Below are 20,524 nucleotides of genomic sequence, written 5' to 3' on the forward strand. Positions count from 1 at the left end.
GTGAAGACTGATGCCTCTGAGTAAATCCTATGCCATTTTTCACAGAACCCCCCGGCGTGGCCTTCGTCCTGCCAGGAAGTACTTGCTTCTGCTCCTCAGCTTGAGCTCTGCATTGTACAGGCTGAGCGTGCAACGGGCATCAGGAGACTTGTCTGTCTGCTCCGGAGGAGTCAGTCTCGCTGTGCACCAACAGGAAAATGGGAACCAGGATCGATCTCTGCTTAAATCTGCTCCTGCGATCAAAGAGATTTTGGCATTGACTCTCCAAATTCACCCTACTGCAGAGCAGAGCTGTACGGATCTTCTGTTGTTTATTTTACTCCTGTTGTCCCCCTCACCTCTGAGGAGTGTTTTCTGAAGGAAGACATCCTTGACATTTCTATCCTGAGAGTCCTGGGATGCAAAGGGACAGACCATTAGTGCTGAGTGAGGACAGCTGGTCTGCCCATCAGCCTTGCTCCCAGGTGCCCTGGTCTCTCACAGCTGCAGGATGATCACACTCAGCTGTTCTTCTGAAAGGAAACTGGGTACTGCTGGGAGCAGAGGAATCCACTTTCAAAGTGCAGATCTCTAAACTCCCCTCCCTTGGACCAGCTGTGCACTTCTGTATGCCCTGAAGATGGGGCGTCCGGCAAAAAGTATGCCACGTCTCTGCTGCTTGGAGCTGCTGCTCTGTGCCTGTTTCCTCCCTGTCCGTGTTCACAGAGCCCATCCCACCCGCTGGGTGCTCAGCTCTGCCCTGCAGACACCTCCTGGCAGCAGGGCACTGCCCAGGAGCATCTCTGTGTGAGAAAGTCCTAAGAAGCAGGTGAGATAGATGCCGAGATCACAGAAATGATGATGCTTTCTGTAGAGAAAGGAATGGGTAAAGGCACTTTTTCAGGTTCCTCACAGACCTACTGGTTTCCCGTTGTAACGCTGTAGGAGTTGCAGTCTCTTGTGCAAGCATCACAGCTCCATTGCTGTGATTGCAAACATCACAGCTCCCCAAGTACAGGTCCTCCTTCCTACCCGTTTTAAAAATGGGTGCAATGTTTGCCTTTTTCCAGTCCCTGGGGACTTCACCTGACTGCCACAGCTTTTCAGATATCATGGAGAGCGGCTTGGCAACTCCATCAGCCAGTTCCCTCAGGACTCTGGGATGCATCTTGTCAGCCCCCATAGACTCCTGCATGCTCAGGTTCCTCAGGTGGTCACAAACCTGATCCTTTGCCACAGTGGGGGGGACTTGGCCCCTCAAGTCCCTACCTTGAGGTCCATCCACTCGAGAGGTGTGGGAAGAGAGGTTGCCAGGGAAGACTGAGGCAAAACTGTTGTTGAGTACCTCGGCCTTCTCCTCGACCATTGTTACCAGTTTGCCAGTCTTGCTCATCAGGAGGGGTACGCTTCCTTTGACCTTCCTTTTCTGGCTGACGTATCTATAGAAGCCCTTCTTATTATTCCTTGCCTCCCTTGCCAAATTCATCTCCAGCTGCGCCTTGGCCTTCCTGACCCCATCCCTACGCTCTTCCCAGGATACCTGTCCCTGCTTCCACTGCCTGTGCATTTCCTTCTTGCCCTTTAGTTTGACCAGCAGGTCTCTGCTCAGCCATGCGCATTGCTCAAGGCTTTATCCATGGGGATTATCTCCACCCCAGCCACACCCAGTGCACTGAATCTCCCCTTCCATATCATTCCTGGTCGCATCTCTGTCTCATTCCCTGTCCATTGCAGACCAACCATCTGCAATATAAATGTGGGCACCACATGAACTCCTCCTGGGGCCTTTGACAAGCACTTAGACCTCAAAGAGCAGAGAGGTGCCTCTAGGAGGTCCTCCTCTTCCCAAGATATGCTTCCTCAACTGGTGTCTTTAGGACACATGAGTGGTAAATGGAGCTGTCAACCAGCTGTCAACCAGCTGCCAACCAGCGCCCCCAGATCCCTTTCTGCAGGGCTGCTTTCCAGCCACTCCTCTTCCAGCCTATACTTGTGGCCACCATTATTTCATCCCAGGTGTAGAATGCACCATTTGTTCTTGTTAAACATGCTGAGAGTTGCCTTCTCTGGGTCACGGACACAGGTGCTAAACCGAACAGGGCCCAGGAGCCAGCATCCCTGTGCTGCCCCACAATGCCCCAGTATGTCCCAGTACGTACCCTCAGTAAGTCCATGCTGACTGCATTTGAAGACAATTTTTTCTTTTTGGTGCCAAGAAATGTCACCCAAGAGGACACTAACTGGTGGCACACTCCTCACCAACGTGAGCTTGTACAGCCAGTGAGTTGTTCCCTGAATTGCATTTTTGGCCTCATTCAAAGCTGGGTGCAACACTTGCTTGTCCTCTCTCACAAGAGACCTCTGCTAACCCAATGACTTTTCAAAAGGGATATCCCAAAGAAATGTCAATCTTGTTCTGTAACTTCACTACCACTATTTTGCCTGTAATCCTACGTACATAATTTCTCTAATCTTTCATACATTTTCACCTGTCCAAATACAATGACCATTTCTAAAGTCATCTTTCCAGGTGCAGACTGTCTAGACAGGGGCCTTTTCTATTATATTCCCGTTTTCTCCTTCCCTTACTCTTTCTTCATTCAGGTTCCTGTCACCCATCCAGCTGCTGCTTTGAGCTTCACATGGTTAAAGGTCTCCCCGTCTTTCAGTAGTCTAATTATCTCCTGTAGCCAACTCTTTAACTATGTTTATATCAACCTTTCTGTACCTACCTATCTAAAGCATTTCTCATAAGATTACCCCTTGCAGAAAAGCAACCTCATTAGAGGCAGCATGTACTTAGCATATGGCCGCAGAGGGTGTTTTATTGTTTATCAAACACGATCCGACATGATCAGGCTTTACTTTTCTTTGCTTGCAAAGAGGAGAAACCCTTCTGTGCCTGGGTGCAGCCAGGTCTCTAAGGAGAGCCAGAGGGAGCTGGTGCAATGGAGCTGTAACATCCAGCTGCAGAGATCGGCGGCAAAGTCTGATGGAAGGAAAATGATGTAAATCCCAACTGGGCAATGACAGAAATAGTGGGGTTGGGGTGGGGGTGAGGAGCAAGGATGTCCACACAGTGTCAGACCTCAAGGGACTGCTTTTCCTAGCCATCCAGACCTCCTGAGGAGACCCTCTGGATCAATATCAGTTGCAGAAGACTTCTATCACCTTTTCAATAGACTGAAAAGTAAAATAAAAGAAACCCTTTAAACTAAAAAAAAAATAATTTATTAGGTTCTGATTGAAATCTTCCTTCTTAACTACACTATGAAAGAACTCCAATTAGCTGTAGAAGTCTTGAAGACTTGAAGGAAATTGAAGGAAGAGAAATAGGTCTTTAGGGCTTTCTGTACTTCAATGAGCCCCATGGTGTATTTAGCTCTGAGTCCACGAACCTCAGATACTGAGAGAAGATTGAAAACACTGCTCAAGAAGTCAGAGGCAAAACTCAAAGTACCTGGAAGCATTAATGGGCCCCACTGAGGGCCACTACTGACAAAGTCTCCCCATGGACTTGTTAGAGGAGATAGCTGGAGGCTGTGATTGCAGGAAGGCAAAGGCACAGTGCAGGTGGCTGTAAAGCTGTTGCTTTGTTTGATGAAGCAGAAGGGCCAAACCTGACCCTCAGGCCCTGGGAAGGCAGATCCTGCCCCTCAGGTGTGGCTCAGGGCTCTTCCTGGGGGCAGTGGGGTGTGAGGGTGAGCAAGGCCAAGGGTAGGGAGACTGTGCAACACCTCCCTCCTTCCCCATGCAACCGTGAAGCAGAAACCAAGTCCAGAGCCTCAAAATAAAGTTTCTTCTGGTAGGCCTTGGTGGCAGAGGCAACTGCCATAGCCAAGGGGACAAAGACCTTGGTACTGTTGGGCTTTTTAGCCTGGCCAGAGCCCTAGGCCACCTCTACTGCAGAGTGACCATCACTGTCCCATGCCTGTGCCTCTTTCCTTGTAGGCTGCAGGCACCCATCGTGCTTTCCCACATCGCTCTCGCCCCGGCATTTCCATATCTTTTCTGATGTCTCTCCACTCTCACCGGCTGTTCCTTGAAACACAAAGCCATGGGCTAATACAGACTCCCTCTGGGTGACCTCTTGCACCACAGTGCAACCCTTTGGGTGAGATTTCTTTTTCCTCACATGCAGTCCAAACCTTCCAAGCTGCAGTTTCTTGAGGTTTCCTTCTCTTCCTACTACCAAGAAAAGCTCCACCGCCTCTGAAGCCACCCTTCAAGCAGGTGCAGGCTACTCCTAGAGAGCCCTGGGCCTCCACTTCAAAAGGTACAGAAGCCCAGCTCCCTCAGCTTCTCCACAAAGGCCTCAAACGCCATCCTGGCCAATGTCCTTTGGAGCTTCTCCACTTCCTCCTCCTTCCTTCAGAACAGAGAGCCTCACACACAGACACACTAGACCAGATGTGTCCACAACAGTGCTGGGTCAAGGGGGATGATAAGTGCCTTGTCTGGGTGGCCGTGTGCCCCCTAATGCAGCCCTGTGTGCAGCTAGTCCAGTTCACGGTCCGCATGTACCACTGGCTAAAGTTGCATCCCTCGTAATGCCCAGGACCTTCTCCTCTGGGTCAGTCCTCGGCCAGTCAGGTCCCAGCATGCCCTCATCTCTGGGGTGATCCTGCCCCCAGGAAAGGCCTGGCCACTTCTGCTTGTAAAACTGTGTGAGTTTTCCATTTGCTGAGTCCCAGAGTTTATCAGGGTCCCCCAGGAATGAAGCTCCATTGGGCCAGTCGTTCATGTGTGCCTGCAGATGGCTCTCCCTGACATGTGCTGCCTCTGACAAGATAACAGCATGAGGAATCGCAGGACACTACAGATAATCAAAGGAGGCACTTGATCAATGCCATTGTTCACCAAGGTACACATTCCCATGGTGAGAAGCTCGGAAACACCAAATGAAAGTACAAAGGAAGCCAAACTAGGACCATGGAGGAAAGGGTAAACAGAGGTGGGCTATTTGCATGGGAGGGTACAGGGATGGTCAAGGGGAAAAACTTTTGAGTGGGGAAAGAGGGAAAAAGAAACGGTGAAACAATGGAAAGGATCAGGGCTGTTTGGGGGGACCTGCCAAGCAGCCCTGCATCTGAGCAACCATGCCTGGAGTGCGACAAGAAAGTCCCTGATCGTCTGACCACACTTTCTGGTTGACTTCCACGGTCACCAGGAACCTGACTGATTTCCCTCCCCTCATGAAGGAAAGATGGTGGATTGAAACGCAGAATCATTCATGCTGGAAGGAAGCTGAGGAGATCTCTAGACCACCCTCCTGCCCACAGCAGGGTCAGCTATGGGGTCAGACCAGGTATCTCAGGGCTTCCTTCATTTTGGGCTTGAAAAGCTCCAAGGATGGAGATGACACAAGCTCTCTGGGAAATCTCCTCCAGTGTTTGACTGTCTTGACAGGGATAAAGTTTTACTCATTTGTTTCAGCTGATGCCATTGGCCCTCATGCTCCCATCACACACAACAGTGAAGAGCCTTTGTCATGGTGACAGCCAAGAAGATGTGGGAAGGCTGATATTAGGTCTCCCCAAAGCCTTCTCTTCTCCAGGCTTTGCACCTCTGCAGCAAGGTGGCCAATGGCTTTCTGGGCTGCACTAGGAAGAGCACTGCCAGCAGGTCGGTGGAGGTGATCCTTCCTCTCTACTCAGCCCTGCTACAATTTGTCTTGCCCATTTCCCTCGGTGTTTGCTACCCTACTACCTTCACTTAGAGGTGGTGGTAGGGCTTCAGGTTAGTGGCTGTAAATAGGGTAAAGGCCTCTCATGAATGTTTTCACAGTCAGTGTCACAGAAGTCTAAACATCCTCTGAACAGACCTTACCTCTTCAAACCTTCCAACCCCTACTGTTCTGCGATGCTGATTCTTTGATTCCATTGTCATTGCCCAGAGGGGCTACCACAGATGTAGACTGCTCCAGGGCAGGTATTGATATTTAGGCCGATCAATGATGTTGTTGCTTTAATGTTTTTTTGTTGTGGTATATGCTGCTGTTGTTAGGGAAATCACACAAACACTTGAAGGACAACGGAAGGGCTACCACCTTAGTGGCCCTCCAGTGAGCTGGCTCCTGTTTGCCATTGTCTCACTGTCACTGGTCAGGGTGTGGTGTAAAAGGTGCTGAGCAGAGCAGGACAATCACTTCTCCTGGCTGTGCTCCTGCTCATACAGCCTCAGATGCTGTTGGCCGCCTTTGCTGCTGGCTCTTGTTTGGCCTGATAAAACTCAAGGAGCCCCAGGGCCATTTCCACAGAGCTGCTGCCCAGCCACGCAAAATGATCCAAAATGGATCAGAGCAGCCCTGCTCTGACATCAGCCTGGTCTCTCAACATCCTTGGATTCATCCTGTCTGGTCCAATGGACGACCAAAGGTTGACCTAACCCATGTAGCCCCTGACTTGATCTGCATCCACTGCTGGATTTCGCATGGGGTTCTGCCTCTTAAGCACACAGACCTGGGAGACCTTGCTGGTGAAGACGCAGGCCAAGAGTACCTGGTACCTATCCACACCTACTCTCTGCAAATTCAGCCGTGACCACACATTATCTTTGTTTATTCTTTAGGTGTTCCTGAAGGAGTAACTGCTCATTGTTGTGCCCTTCAAATCCCTTGCAAGTGTCAAGTCTATGGGAGCTTTGGCTTTTCTAAAACCAACCATATTCCTCAATTCCTCCTTTGTTTTCATCCTGGCATCCACCTCTTCATGCTTCCTTTTTTCTCTGGGGCTTCCCCATGAGTGTCTTGTTTCCCCCAGCTCTTCTTCTGGTAGCTCTGCTTGTTGTCCTGACAATGGGTATGACCACACTCTCGCACTTGAAAGACGCTGTCCTTGCAGACCACTGTACTGCAGACCCTCTGCTGCCCTTCTGTGCTGCTCACACGGGCTCCCCACAAAAAAGTCAGAAGACTAGGCCAAAGTCTGCTCCTCTGAGGTCTGTCATCTGCATTCTTCTATTCTCCTTCTCCTTGGGAGGTGAGACCCCACTATTTCACGGTCACGGCACCCAAAGCTAGCACTGTTTTTTACGTGAAAAAACAACATTTCCACTAGTTGAAAATGTCCATGGTGTTGATATCTTGTGATTCAGGCAGACGATGAAAATTATTGGCATGCCCAAAACTGGACAGAGAAGAGCCTCATGAAGTTCAGCAAAGGGAAAAGCAAGCCCTGGACCCAGGGAGAGATAGTCCCCTGCACCAGTGTAAGCTGGGGGCTGAGTGACTGAGAGCTTCTCAACACTTTGGCATAGAAGGACCTTTGTGTTCTGAGAGACAAGCAGCTGACCGAGAGCCAGCAGTGTGCCCTTGCAGCAAAGCAGGCCGACAGCCTCCTGGGTGCGTTAGGAAGAGCGGTGCCAGCAGGTCGCGGGAAGCGATCCTTCCTCTCTACTCAACACTGGTGACGCACTTCTGTGGTGGTCAATAATTTACATTTACTTCAACTTCATTAACTGTTCTGTAACTCCACATCCTTGTGCCCTTGAAGTCCAGGGGAGCTCTGGCTTTTCTAAAACCTCCCTTATTTCTAAATTCCTCCTTTAATTCTTCATCGCCCTCTCATATGCTTCCTTTTCCTATGGAGCTTCCCCATGGGGAGACGCCACTATTTCCCAGGTGAGAACCCTGGCAAGGCCAAAGGCAAAAGGACCTCTGAGGTCCAGCGTCTGCAGTCTTCTGTTCTGCTTCCTCACTGCCCTGGAGTGCTGGGACCCCACTACTTCAGGGTCACGACAGCCAATCTTCACGTCTCTGACCAGCTCTTCCTGCATTGCAGGTATCACATCAAGGTTGGCATTATTTTTGTTGGCCCATCTGGCAGCTGTGCTAAGACGTTGTCCTAAGACACTCCAGAAACCACCTGGACTGTACGTGCTGCTGTGCTCCTCTTTCAGAAGCTGCCAGTATCATGGCAGTCCCCAGCGAGACCCAGGCTCGTACAGCCAGACGCTTCCCTGGGATCCTTCAGAAAGACTATACCCTCTTCCTCATCCTGACTGTGGGTTCCTTATCTCCCACCATGACAGGACACTTCTACTGGCCTCTCCTCTCACCCTCCCCCACAAAGGCTCACCAAACTCTTCACCTGCCCCAAGGAGTTGCGCCATACATCCAGTTAACGGCTTCACTTTCAGGAAACCCCACTCCTGATCCTTCCAGCCTGTCTCTCCTGAAAAGCCTGTAGCCATCCATTGCAGCACCCCAAGCTGTGTGCCTTGTCCCACCACGCCTTGGCAGTTCCTCTGTCAAAGTCAAAAAGCACAGGCTCTCTCTCAACTTGTCTCTTCCCCTGGCTGAGAGTTTTGGTGCACATCTGGGCTGTGGCACCTCAGGTGTAGCTCCAGGCCAAGCTCGGACGTCTCTTAAAGGAAACCTGGTACCAAGCATTGAAGACCTTCTGTGTGCAAAGGCTTTGCTTCACGGCAGAGACACGGTCAAGTGGACGGCACCTGGAAGCTTGAAGCTGAAATTGGATGTTGATGGTGAGCAAAGCCTGCTGTCTGCAAGAACAGAGAGAAACAGGGCTGGGAAGGGCGGCCCTGGCAAGAAAGAGGGTTTTTGTCAGTGGTGTCTCTGCAGCCCTCAAGGGCCTTTGACAAAGGTGAAGGTGATCTCCATGAATGACAAGGTGCTGCTGACAGGTCCCCCACGAGATTTTTTTGCCTGTTCCTTGACTGTATTATGAAGAGGGCGAGTAAATGTTGGGCAAGAGAAAAAACAGCACTTTGAGAGTGCAACACATGAGTGGAGACCCTGGTGTGATGTGTCTTGTGTTCTAAACTGCCTCACATCTACTGCATGGAGAAGGGAGAGACCTTGCCCCACTGCAGTGGCAATCAGTCACTTGTGTTATGAAAATTTGCAAGTGGCCCGTGCTGACCGAGCAGAGAGGCTAGGACACAAAGTACAGAGGTGCATGCGTAAATATTTAGTCATGCGCATGAGGTGTCCGAGCTCAATTGGGGTACCTCAAATGCGGTTAAACACAGGGTTCTTATGCCATTCAAGCATTCAGGTACCTTATTATTTGACTAATGACTAACTAACACACACACGGAGTACCAATTCCTAATCACAGTAAAACTGCACAAAGTAGCTATATCTCTGCAGCTCCATCAGCCATCAGCCTTCTCGCGGCTTGTCTATTGATCCAGACGTCCCCGGAGTTGGTCTATTGCTAATTACTTGTCTGTGATGCTGGACACTGGGAGAGTTTCAAAGGTGTGTAAGAGGGACGAGGATACTGGCATTATCTCGGTTCTCCAGGGGTATCTTTTATCCTTCATGGACAGCTGAATGATTCTGAGAAGTCCTTATTTTGAGGGCAGGGCTGTTCTTCTGCTCCTTGTGATGAGCTGACCTCCTTTAACTCACTTACCCAAGCACGATAAATCAGTACACAATGGGAGCTAGCTAGATATATATCTTAAGAAAGTCAATTCCTTTTCATACGATAAAGACTGATGGGCATAACAGTTAGGGAGGTAGATTTTGATAACCTTGGATCAGAGGATGTCTGTGGCCAGGTGGGTCCTGCAGAGAGCTTTTTGGTGGTCAAGGATCACCTCTTCGTCATCCAGAATGGTCCATGCCAACATGCAGGAAGTCATGCCAAGGTGTCAGGAGGCTGGCATGCATGAGAAAAGAGCTCTGAGTAACATCAAGCCTGAAGAGGAAGCACAGAGAAGGTGGAAGCTGGCTGCCTTCCAGCCTCCAGGGTTCCGTGGTTCTGTGCTGGAGTTGAACTTTCGGTTTTCCTTTTTCCTCTTTCCCCTTCCCAAGTTCTTTTCTTTAACCATTGTCGTAGATTCCTCTACAAACAGCCCAGCTTCTCTTTCCCCACAGGCCCTACATTTGCTTGCTTTGTGCCCTCTCTACGGGGCACAAAGATGTTTCTAACATAGCTGTCGTGACAATTCCTCTGCTGGACAGTACAAAATTAGGAATGTCTTTAATTCCCTGTAGTGCCCTGCAACTCCTCGTGCTGTTATCTTGTGCTGATGCATCACCACAACCATGGTGAGCTGCCTGCACGCAAACATGAAGAACGAACAAAATGGATCTTCAGTCCAGGGGGACCTTGGGAAATTCTGGGAGTCAGCCAGAAGAAACTGCTTAAGTTTTACAAAGAGAAGTGGCCAGTCCTGCATCAGGGGGAAGAAAAACACCGTATTACAGTGCCAGGTGGGACGTGACAGGATGAGCAGTGACCTTGAGGAGAAGGGCCCACGCATTATGAGGGACACCACATGAGGCAGTGGCGCATGCTGACCATGAACGAGGCCAGCTGCACACAGGGATGGATTAGGAGGAGAGGGCTACCCAGACAGCTTGACTTTTCATGCCCTTTCAGTGAGCCGTGGTGTGGCCACACCTGGACATGTCTGTCCCTCTGTGGGAATTCCTGCTGTAGACAGGTGGGGAGGAACGGGAGAGTGCCCAGAGGAGGTCTGCACATGGCCTCTGCTTGAGGCCCCAGACCCCATCCTTCTGACCTCTGCCATCCCAGCACAACCCCAGGAACATGCTGTCCCTGGAGAAACACCAGCCTCTCCAGACAGCTCCAGATTCCCCTCCCACAGGATGGGTGGCCTTTATGTCATCTGTGTGAAGGGCTGGGGTACGTCCCTCAGTTAAACCCACGATCTTACCTCTCACCAGACACCGACTGGTGACTCCTAAATCCAGTCCAATATCTCTAAAATGTTACAAACGGACAGTCAGCTTTTTATTCCTGGACACATGGAGGAGGAAGAAGACCTTCAGGGGTGAATTTCCTCAGGCATGTTTGGAGAAAGACCCCAGCATTAAAGCACTGCACCAGGGAGATCTTGATTGTTAACAGAGACTCTGTGAAAGAGGCCAGCTCTGAGCCACTGTGAAATACATTTTTAGAAGGGAACCAGGTGAAACTAAGACGTAAATGTCTCAGGTGTAGTGACACAAGTGAAACCTTTGTGTAGGAGCATAAAAACCATAAATGACAATATCAACAGCAATGATGAGAAATGTAATCATTAAAAACACAAAGCCAATAACAAAACACACAAAAAAGCAGATGGAATCAAATAGTGCGGGAGTCATTTGTGGAGAGAGGTGGAACATTTCTCCCTCTTGAAAAAAATCCATGAAATCAGATACCTAATGGCCTCCTTGAGCTCCTGGTTCCTCATGCTGTAGATGAGGGGGTTCAGTGCTGGAGGCAACACTGAGTACAGCACAGCCACCACCAGGTCGAGAACTGGGGAGGAGATGGAGGGGGGCTTCAGGTAGGCAAACATGGCAGTGCTGACAAACAGGGAGACGACGGCCAGGTGAGGGAGGCACGTGGAAAAGGCTTTGTGCCGTCCCTGCTCAGAGGGGATCCTCAGCACGGCCCTGAAGATCTGCACATAGGACAGCACGATGAACACAAAGCACCCGAAGGTTAAACAGGCACTGACCACAAGAAGCCCAACTTCCCTGAGGTAGGAGTGTGAGCAGGAGAGCTTGAGGATCTGGGGGATTTCACAGAAGAACTGGTCCAGGGCATTGCCCTGGCAGAGGGGTAGGGAAAATGTATTGGCCATGTGCAGGAGAGCATTGAGAAACCCACTGCCCCAGGCAGCTGCTGCCATGTGGACACAAGCTCTGCTGCCCAGGAGGGTCCCGTAGTGCAGGGGTTTGCAGATGGCAACGTAGCGGTCATAGGCCATAATGGTGAGAAGACAATACTCTGCTGCAAGAAAGAAGACGAAGAACAAGAGCTGTGCAGCACATCCTGCATAGGAGATGTCCCTGGTGTCCCAGAGGGAATTGGCCATGGCTTTGGGAAGAGTGGTGGAGATGGAGCCCAGGTCAAGGAGGGAGAGGTTGAGGAGGAAGAAGTACATGGGGGTGTGGAGACGGTGGTCACAGGCGATGGTGGTGATGATGAGGCCATTGGCCAGGAGGGCAGCCAGGTAGATGCCCAGGAAGGTCCAGAAGTGGAAGAGCTGCAGCTCCCGTGTGTCTGCGAATGCCAGGAGGAGGAACTGGGTGATGGAGCTGCCATTCGACATTTTCTTCCCCTGGGCTTGGAGACCTGTGAATGGAAAGAAAAGCAGTGAGAAGTTAGGGAAGATTTCTCTCAAACTAAAGTATTCAATTGGTCTTAGAAACCCACCAAACTGGCTCTCGCCTTTCAGGAAGACCTTTTGCAGGTCCTTTTTGTACACTCTGGTTGGTGCTGGCTGATAGTCCACTGGAGAGCTGAGATCTCTGCAGGATTCAGTCCTGCCCTACAGCCATGGGTAAAAAGGAACACGGGGTGATCTTAGATTAAATCCACTCCTGGCATCGAAGGGCTTTTCAGCATTGTCACCCGACTGCAGGGCAGAGCTCAGGGCACCTTGTTGTTGGTGTTGTTCTGTTGTAGTTTCCCCACCACACCTGAGGAGTGTTTTTAAGGCAGAAATCCCTGGCATTTCTGCTGTGCTGCAAGTGAAACCTTGTGGGTCCTGCGAGCCAAGGGGACTGTCCCTCAGTGCAGAGCGAGGACAGCGAGTTTGTCCATCGGAATTGCTCTCAGCTGCCCTGTGCTGCTGCCCTTTGAGCTGGAGGATGATCCCAAGCAGACATTCCCCTGAGAAGAACCTGGACACTGCTGAGAGCAGAGGAGTCCCATTTACAAGCGCAGTTCTCCCAGCCCCTCACCTGAGCTCACTGGACCCGAGGAGGATCTCAGCTCTCCCCTCCCAGCCAGGGACACAGGGGGCTCACTGCAGCTGCCTACATTCAGCCCTCCAGCTGGATTTACGTGGCCTTGGCACTGACATGTCTACTCCGTGGGGCTGCTAGACGACACAGGGATGCCACGGGAGAGCTGAGCCCTTCTGGAGGGCAGCGTGCAGCCAAGCAGGACACTCCTGGGAAAGAGCCAACTAGCCTAAAGATGGGGTGGCTTACTCTCGGCCCCACACACTGCAGTCCCCAGAGCCCAAAATATTAAAGGCATTTGGATGCTTTTCCTCCCTGGATACACAGGCATGACAGGACGTGCAGCGTCAGTGTCTGAGCTGCACCTCAATCCTCAACCCCCACCACAGTGGAAGAAGGGAAGGAACAAGGACAGCAGGGGTGAGAGGGGAACAGGTGAAAATTCTTCTTCAAAAAGAGTCAGGACAGGGAGACACTTGAACATTTCTCCTCCAGGATGTGGGAGAGGAGACGAGGGAGTGTCTCCAGGGAATGTATGTGTGGTGGTGGGGAGGTGCCATCCTAAATGGAAAAGGAAATTCCTTTCTCCCACTCCCCATGCATCCCACTAAAGGTGGAAAATTCAAAACATGGGCTCCATTTCTTTCAGGTAAATGCTGCCTTGAAGTCCTTCTCCAAAAGGATCCTCTGCAAATGTCCTGGGGGTGATCTGGAGCTGGGAGGAAACACGACCCATGCAGCACCCTCACGACTGCAGAAGGACCCTGCCATGACACGACTGGGGTCACTCCTTCCACCCACAGCTTCTCCCCGCAGCGCCAGGGGGAGCTCCCCGGGCAGGCTGAGAGCTGACCCTGGCAGGCAGCAGAGTCCCTGGCCCAGCACACAGTTCCCTGGGACACGGGGACCCTGCTCTGAAGGACAGCCCTGAGCACCCCTGCACGCACACCCACCTTCACAGCCCGGCAGCCGTCCCTGGGAGAAGGCAGCCGACATGCCCTGTGCCTTTGGTGATGTGGTAGGGGTGCCCTGCTCTCGAGCACATCCTTCTCAACACCGACGGAGCCTTGAGAGCCTTCCTGACAGATCACATTAGCCATGGGCTATGCCAGCTTTAGGAGACTGCTCCAGGGAGCCTCTCTGCATTATACTGCAGCAGAGACACAGCATGCCCTGTCCCTCTGACGGTGCAGCAGGGAAGCCCTGCTCCACACGTTGTCCTTCTCCTCGAAACTAGAGAAACTGTGAGAGTTGTACTTGCAGATCCCGTAGGCTGGGGGTTGGTCCAGCTTCTGGAGATCCCTCCAGCAGCTGCAGAATCAATGCCCTGCAGCCAGAGACTGTGCAAAGGCTGTGAGGATTTCTCCCAGTGAGCTCTCAGCACTCTCCCACCCCAGGCTGCCTTTAAGATCCGCTGGCCTCACACATCTCCCCTCGTTACCTGCAGGCAGTGCCCTCAGCCCTGCTGCCCTTTGCAGAGGAGCTGCTCCTGGGCAGAGCCGTCTCTCTGCAGCGCTGCCCGCTTGCCACGAGCTCCCTCCATGCCAGGAGCCCAGCCCAGCTCAGACGCAGAGGACCAGCCCGAGACGTCACTTTCTCTGCCTCCTCGGGGCTCCCTGGAGGTGTCCCTGTGCCTCCAGGGGAACCTACTGGGAAAGAGACTGAAGTAATACTGTGTGGTCTCTCTTGCACCTCTGGAGAGACGCTTCTTTCCAGCCGGGTAATTTCTCCTATCAGAGAGCTGCGCACGAGAAAGGTCTTGTTCCTTCTGGTATGAGACAGGAAACCTGGACAGTGCCAGATCTCCTTTGCCCCCGCTGAGTGAAGGCAGTCGGCTTCGTCAATTGAGGCATCTCCTCCTTGGTTTGTAGTCCTGGGTGTGAAGTGGACTCAGCTCTCACTTAGGGCTGCCACAATCCCACAGGAGGGGGGATTCCTCTTGCCTCTCTTCAGGTGGGCACAAAATAGGCACCTGCTGCATGGGAGCTGCTGGTCTCAGCTCCCAGCGTCATTCCTGGAGATGGAGGCCAGCAGTGAGCTCTTCAGACTCAAACACCTACTGACATTTCAGGTCTCAGACGTGGTCCAAGATACGTGCCGGTAACTGCAAGATCTAACGGAGCAGTTCATGGAGACAGGGCAGTATCTGGTGCCGTCATCTTTGAGATTCATGAGGAATTCCTTTGGCCACCAGCACGTGCCCACATTTTGGACAACTGAACTTTTCCCTACTCTTTCAACCCAGGGCAGCCTTCTGAGGTAGTCAGGGGACCAGATGTACTCATTGCCATTGACATCATCCATCTTCTCCATCAGCCGTGTATACTAGATCCCCACTGACTGTAATGGCAGATGTCTCATGGACATCCCCACATCACACCTAACCTAATTCAGGGCAGCTACTCAATGGCCATGGACAGGCCTGTTGTGCTACAGGAGGTGCCAGGGCTCTCCAGCACAACTGCAGGTGGCCGGCAGGGACTGCACAGGACCTACGGGAAAGGCATCGCCTTCAGAGTGGGTGCGAGACACACACTCCAGATGCCATGTCTCATAGATTCAGTTTCTGTTGGCTGGCAACTGAATCCCACGAGGGCAATGAGGCAGGGTCTGACCCACCTCCATCCAGTCGATGCAGAGCAGTTCAGGAACAGGAAGCACATCACACTGGGATCTCCACTCATTTGCCTATTCAAGCAACACAAGGAAGTCTCCAGAATAATGACCCCAGGTCTTATTGGAGACATTAATGACCCTGACACCACTGGAAGGGGAACACAGCAGCATGCATACTGTCCAGCAGGTTTCTGTGTCTCTTGGGACAACATCTTTGCACAGGCGCAAGGTAGGCCAACAAAGGTGTTGCTGAGTCCAGTCAATTCAGAGGGAATTCTGATCAGGGGTGTGAAAATGTCAGCCTGGGCTGTAGCGACCATGAAATAGCGGGGTCTCAGCTCCCAAGGGGAGTGAGAAAAGACCGCAGCAGACTACAGATACTGGGTCTCTAGAGGAGAAATGGGGATGGCTTTAGGTAAGCTAGAGCTTCCCAAGTGTAGACCCTTGCAAGGCAAGGGTTCGAGGGCACCAAGAGGAGAGGCTGCTGCTTCAGGAACAGTTAAAGAAGAAACAAAGAGAATGAGTGGCCACTGCTGGAATTTAGTAACAGCAGGTGTAGATGAATCTGAGATTCTCTGTGTCCTTCTTGCCTTGGTCTCCTCCAGCAAGCTCTCCCAGGCCTTTGTGCCTTGAGGCAGGACTCTGGAGGGAAAAAAAACCGTGGTGAATTTGGATAGAGTCAGGAGTTACTTGAGCAAACACAATCCTTACCAGTCTATGGGACTGGAGGGGTGGCATCCGAGGGAGCTGAGAGGGCAGGACGATGCCACAGTAAAGCCACTCTCCATCATCATTGAAAGGATCTGGAGTTTGCGGGAACTCCCTAACAACTGGCAGCACCCAAATGCTGCAGGCACTTTCTGCTGTGACCCTGCTTTGCGTAGAATGTTGGTCTATAGAAATCTTGCAAGGTCACTTCCAGCCTGAACGGAAAGTTCCCAGAACAGGCCAATGTCTGCCACCCTGAGACCTGGAATCTGCACTCTGCTCTTCGTCCTCACTCCCTCGGGAGCTGAGACTCCACTCTTTCTTTGCTACTAGAGCCAAGGCTGACAAGGATGACACAGGTTTTCTGATCCAGGTGAGCATCACCTTGGTTGGCCCATCTGGCAGCTGTGCTAAAAAGCTGAGGCAAAGAGCCTCCAGACACCTAAAGGAGCATTTGCACCGTGCTCTCCTGGGAATGTCAGGGGGTGCTGGGCTGACTTTTGGCTGCCAGGTGCCCACCCAGCTTCACTCCCGCTCCCCCTCCTTCTCCACTCGCCTTGCTGTCTGCAGGGCTGTTTCTCTCCATGTGTCTCACTCCTCTCTCTTACAGTGACTGCACACTGCTGTTTAGCCTTGCTTCAATATGCTATCACAGAGGTGCCACGAGAATTGCTTACTGGCTCAGCTTTGGGCAGTGGCATGTCCCCTTTGGAGCCAGCTGAAAGTCGCTCTCTCTCACATGGAGTCACCTCTTGATCCCTTTTCTCCTAAGCCACCTGTGCAGCCCCCTCACCCCTACCAAAAACTAGCCATGTCAACGCAATACACAGGGTCATTGATGTCCCCGGTAAGACGTTAAGTCGTTGGTGAGCCCAAGACTTCCTCAGGTTGGTTAAATAAGAGTTGGTCCCCTTCCTCTCCTTCATTATAGGTTCTTTGTGTCAGAGCAGAGATGTGCTGGACCTCAGTCGTGGCACCAGGGCCAAGCTCAGGCGTGCAACAAAGCCAGCTGTTACCAAGTGCCCAAGTACCGTGCAGGCAAAAGGTTTGCGTCAGAGCATGCTGGGGGGGATGGCAGATGGCAATGTAAAGGGGAAACGAGGAGATCAATCCCTGCTCTCCTCAGGACGAGAGAGAAGCAGGGCTGGACTCTGCAGCCCCAGCAGGAGAGGGCTTTGCTGTCTGCGGGGTCTCTGCAGCCCCAGAGGGCCTGTGGTGCAGGTGAAGCTGATCTCCAGGAAGGACAAGGGGCTTTTGCAAGTGTCCTTGGCTATGGGTATCCTGAGATCCAGGAACACTGTGAAAATCATTGCTCTGTTCCTTGACTGCATCATCAAAGGGATGACTGAGGGATGTGGGAGAAGCACTCCCTGCATCTACTGGATTGAGATGGGACAGCACTTGCCTCACTGCAGTTGCTTGAAGGAAAGCACTGAACGCCTCAGAAGGTCTCTTGGGGTCTCTTACACGGCTGCTCTGAATGGGGATGATGTTCACGCAAGTCCTGTGCTGTCCCTGCCGGCTGCACGCAGTTGTGCTGGAGAGCCCTGGCACCTCAGGCAGCTCCACAGGATGGAGTCAACCTTGAAATTGGGCAGCTGCCCTGAATTAGGTTGGGCATTGTAGGGGTGCCAGTGAGAATCCAGCCCTAACTGCCAATGGAGATCTGGTAAAGACAGCTGGTGGAGAAGAGAGAGAGACGTAGCTCTTCAGATGGCAATGACTCCATTTGCTCAGAGGAATAGCTCTGTAGGCTGCCCTGTACATAGTGAGCAGGAACAGGCTTCATTGTCCTAAAGGTGGCCATCTGCTGTCACTTCAGCTGCCCAAAGCAATGCCCCAAGAGCCTCCAAAATGATGGCCCCAGACGCTGCCCTGTCCCTCTGAACTGCTCCATCAAAGTTTAGAGATACCTGCACATGTCTTGGGCCACCTCTGGCACTTCAAATGTGCACTGTGGTTTGCAGGGGTACAGGAGATTCCTCCCTTTCATTGTCTGGGTGTCCTGTCTCATAGGTGGAAAAGAAGAGGTCGTTCTTGGACCTAACTCTGCCTCTGATAGGGGAAATGATACTGCCAGAAAGGAATGTCCCCCCCAACAGCTGAGGGAGGAAACATCAGTCATGACTTCAGCTTGTTTCACAGGAGTTTCCCCTTGAGCTTCAGGGACATCTTTGATGGAGCCACAGCGAGCTGAGAAAGTGCCACCTGATTAGGTCAGAAGTCCTCGATTGCATTGCATGGAGGAGACTCAAGCATTCAAATCATGTGCATGTGGGGAGAGGAACCCGAGTTGAGCACAAGTGCCACCAGCTATTCCCAGAGCGTCCACGAAGGCCTGTGGGACACACTCTATCTTCGGGTAACTTGACTTTGAGAGGAACGTCCTCTGGGAAACCACCTGGATGCCGCACTGGGATGTGCTTCCGTGAACCAGGGTCCCTATGTCCATACCTCATGCCATGAGGCATCTCAGATGGGCACCACACCACAGGGCTGAGGTGCCTCCCAGCATCTGGGAGTGGCAGCAGGAGGCCAGAGAGTCCCTACGCCTCTGCACGTGGAAGGGAAGGGCTCGCGGCTTTGAACAGCCCTGTCAGAGCCCTGACAATTCTGCGTGTGACTTCAGGAACAACCCCACCGGCCCAATGAGATTTCTCTCACCTGCCTTTTCCGGTTCATCGCAAGTGCCTCTGTGTGCTGCCTCACCCTCCCCTGTCCTTATGGCCCATCCCTTGTTTCACACAGTCTGAAAGCAGCACGTCCACAGAGCATTTCGCCCGCGCAGTCCGAAAGGGTTCTGCAAGCAGGAGTGTCACTGCCCTCCAGAAGATGGCTTTTCTCACCCTTCACACAGAACAGCGCACGTCTAGGGACTATGATGCACTCAGAAGCACAGGCACCTCCGTGTTTCACCTCTCTGAACTTCCTTCCCAATGTCCTTAGGCACCTAACAGAGAAACAAATGTGGTCACTCGAAGGCGTACCCACAAGGAGAGAGGGGACAGGAAGACCTAAAATTTTCCATGGAAACAGGGGATTAGGACAATTTGTCATCATCAATGGAGTTTCCCCTAATGGGAATGGGCAACGTCCCCAACCTTCAGAAAAATCTCTTCCTCCTCCCTCCCATGACCTGCCCCATAATTGCAGTTGGGAACAGCCTCAGCATGGGGCTGCTGCTGGAAAACCTGGAAACCTGCTACAGCTCCGCCACCCTGACTGTCCTCCCACTGGGCACAGCACCATCTCTGCTCACAGCGCTCTTAGGGCTATTTCCTGCACCTTTGGCAGGTACAGAGTGGCTCCTGCTGGTGGCCACATGCTATGAACAGTACTTGGCTCTGTGCCACCCCCTGCTCTCTGCAAGACTCCTGAACTGGAAGGGTTGTCGCTAGAAGACAGCTGCACCTTGGCTGGGGGGATTTCTGTCATCTGCAGTAATCACTTCCTTCTTGTCCCAGACACATTTGCTGGCCCTGATGTACTAGACCACTTTTGTGATTTAGCCCCAAGGCTGGAGCTCTCCTGCAGTGAAACCATGACGCTCATGCTCTCAGCTTTGGAAACGTGCTGTTTAGATCCAGTCTTCCCCTTCCTGGTCACACCGGCATCTTGTGTGTGCATCAGAGCTTCCATGGCCACCGAATTAATTCGCATCAGGTGCAGGGATGCTTTACATGTGCCCTTATACAGCCCTGACCATATCAAGAATCCTTCAGTACTCCTTCAGGAGTTTGTTTGATCTCCCAAGGAGTATCAGTACCTATTAAAAAAAATATAAACATACATATGTCCAATGCAGCAGTCTGCATCTCTGTTAGAAGCCTTGAAGCAGTGTCCGGGGGAGCAGGGCTTGAGGTGTGAGCATCCCGTGAGTTGACGGATCCCCTTTCCCAGCAGATGGGGTCAGGGCTTGGCTGTCCTGCTTGGTGACACACATCAAGGGCTTTCACAACCACGTTCCACGTTTGATTTTCCACCTCGAAGCAGCACCTCTGACTTCCTGCTTCACCAGCCTCCAAGGACTCTCGGAAACTCTTGGAGGTTTGCTGCTGACTTTTACTTGTCTTGAGGCTTGTTCAGTCTTTCAGGATCTGCAGTTCAGGCACTTGGCACCAGAGGGCTCATTAACATGCAAAACGCCCTAACAAGTCAAGTCTCTCTGGGCATATTTTTCCTTAAAGTCTTCAATTCTCATGTGCTTAATTAGAGAAGTTGCAGGAATGTAATCAAAGTGAAATAATATGATTACTAAACAACAAGAAGAAAGGGTTTCTTTTTTCTTTTTCCTACTTTATTTTTCTGCTTATACATGAATGGAAATCAGCAGTCTCTACATGATACTGATCCTGAGCGTCTGCTAATGCAGTCTGAACAGATATGAAAATCAAGACCCTTTGTGTTCCACAACCTATGGCCAGTCTTCATCCTGCCCCCAACCCAGCATTTCTCTCATCAGCCCCCTGGGACTTACAGCAGCCCTGTTCCAATCTGAGCTTCCTCCACTGAAGCTGCGCGGTTCAGCCCATTGGCACC

At 51.7% G+C, this 20,524-nt stretch overlaps 1 protein-coding gene across 1 annotated transcript; it reads right to left on the reverse strand.

The window, feature by feature from the left end:
- Positions 1-1,805: 1,805 nt before the first annotated feature.
- LOC128903244 (olfactory receptor 14J1-like) lies at positions 1,806-11,643 on the reverse strand (the record flags this gene model as incomplete). Its single annotated transcript, XM_054187256.1, has 2 exons — positions 1,806-1,850; positions 11,182-11,643. Coding segments are annotated over 2 exons (507 nt in total), but the record flags the coding sequence as incomplete, so codon positions are not given.
- Between the last annotated feature and the right edge of the window lie 8,881 nt (positions 11,644-20,524).

This window comes from Rissa tridactyla, unplaced genomic scaffold (genome assembly GCF_028500815.1).
Source record: "Rissa tridactyla isolate bRisTri1 unplaced genomic scaffold, bRisTri1.patW.cur.20221130 scaffold_29, whole genome shotgun sequence".
Taxonomy (NCBI): domain Eukaryota; kingdom Metazoa; phylum Chordata; class Aves; order Charadriiformes; family Laridae; genus Rissa; species Rissa tridactyla.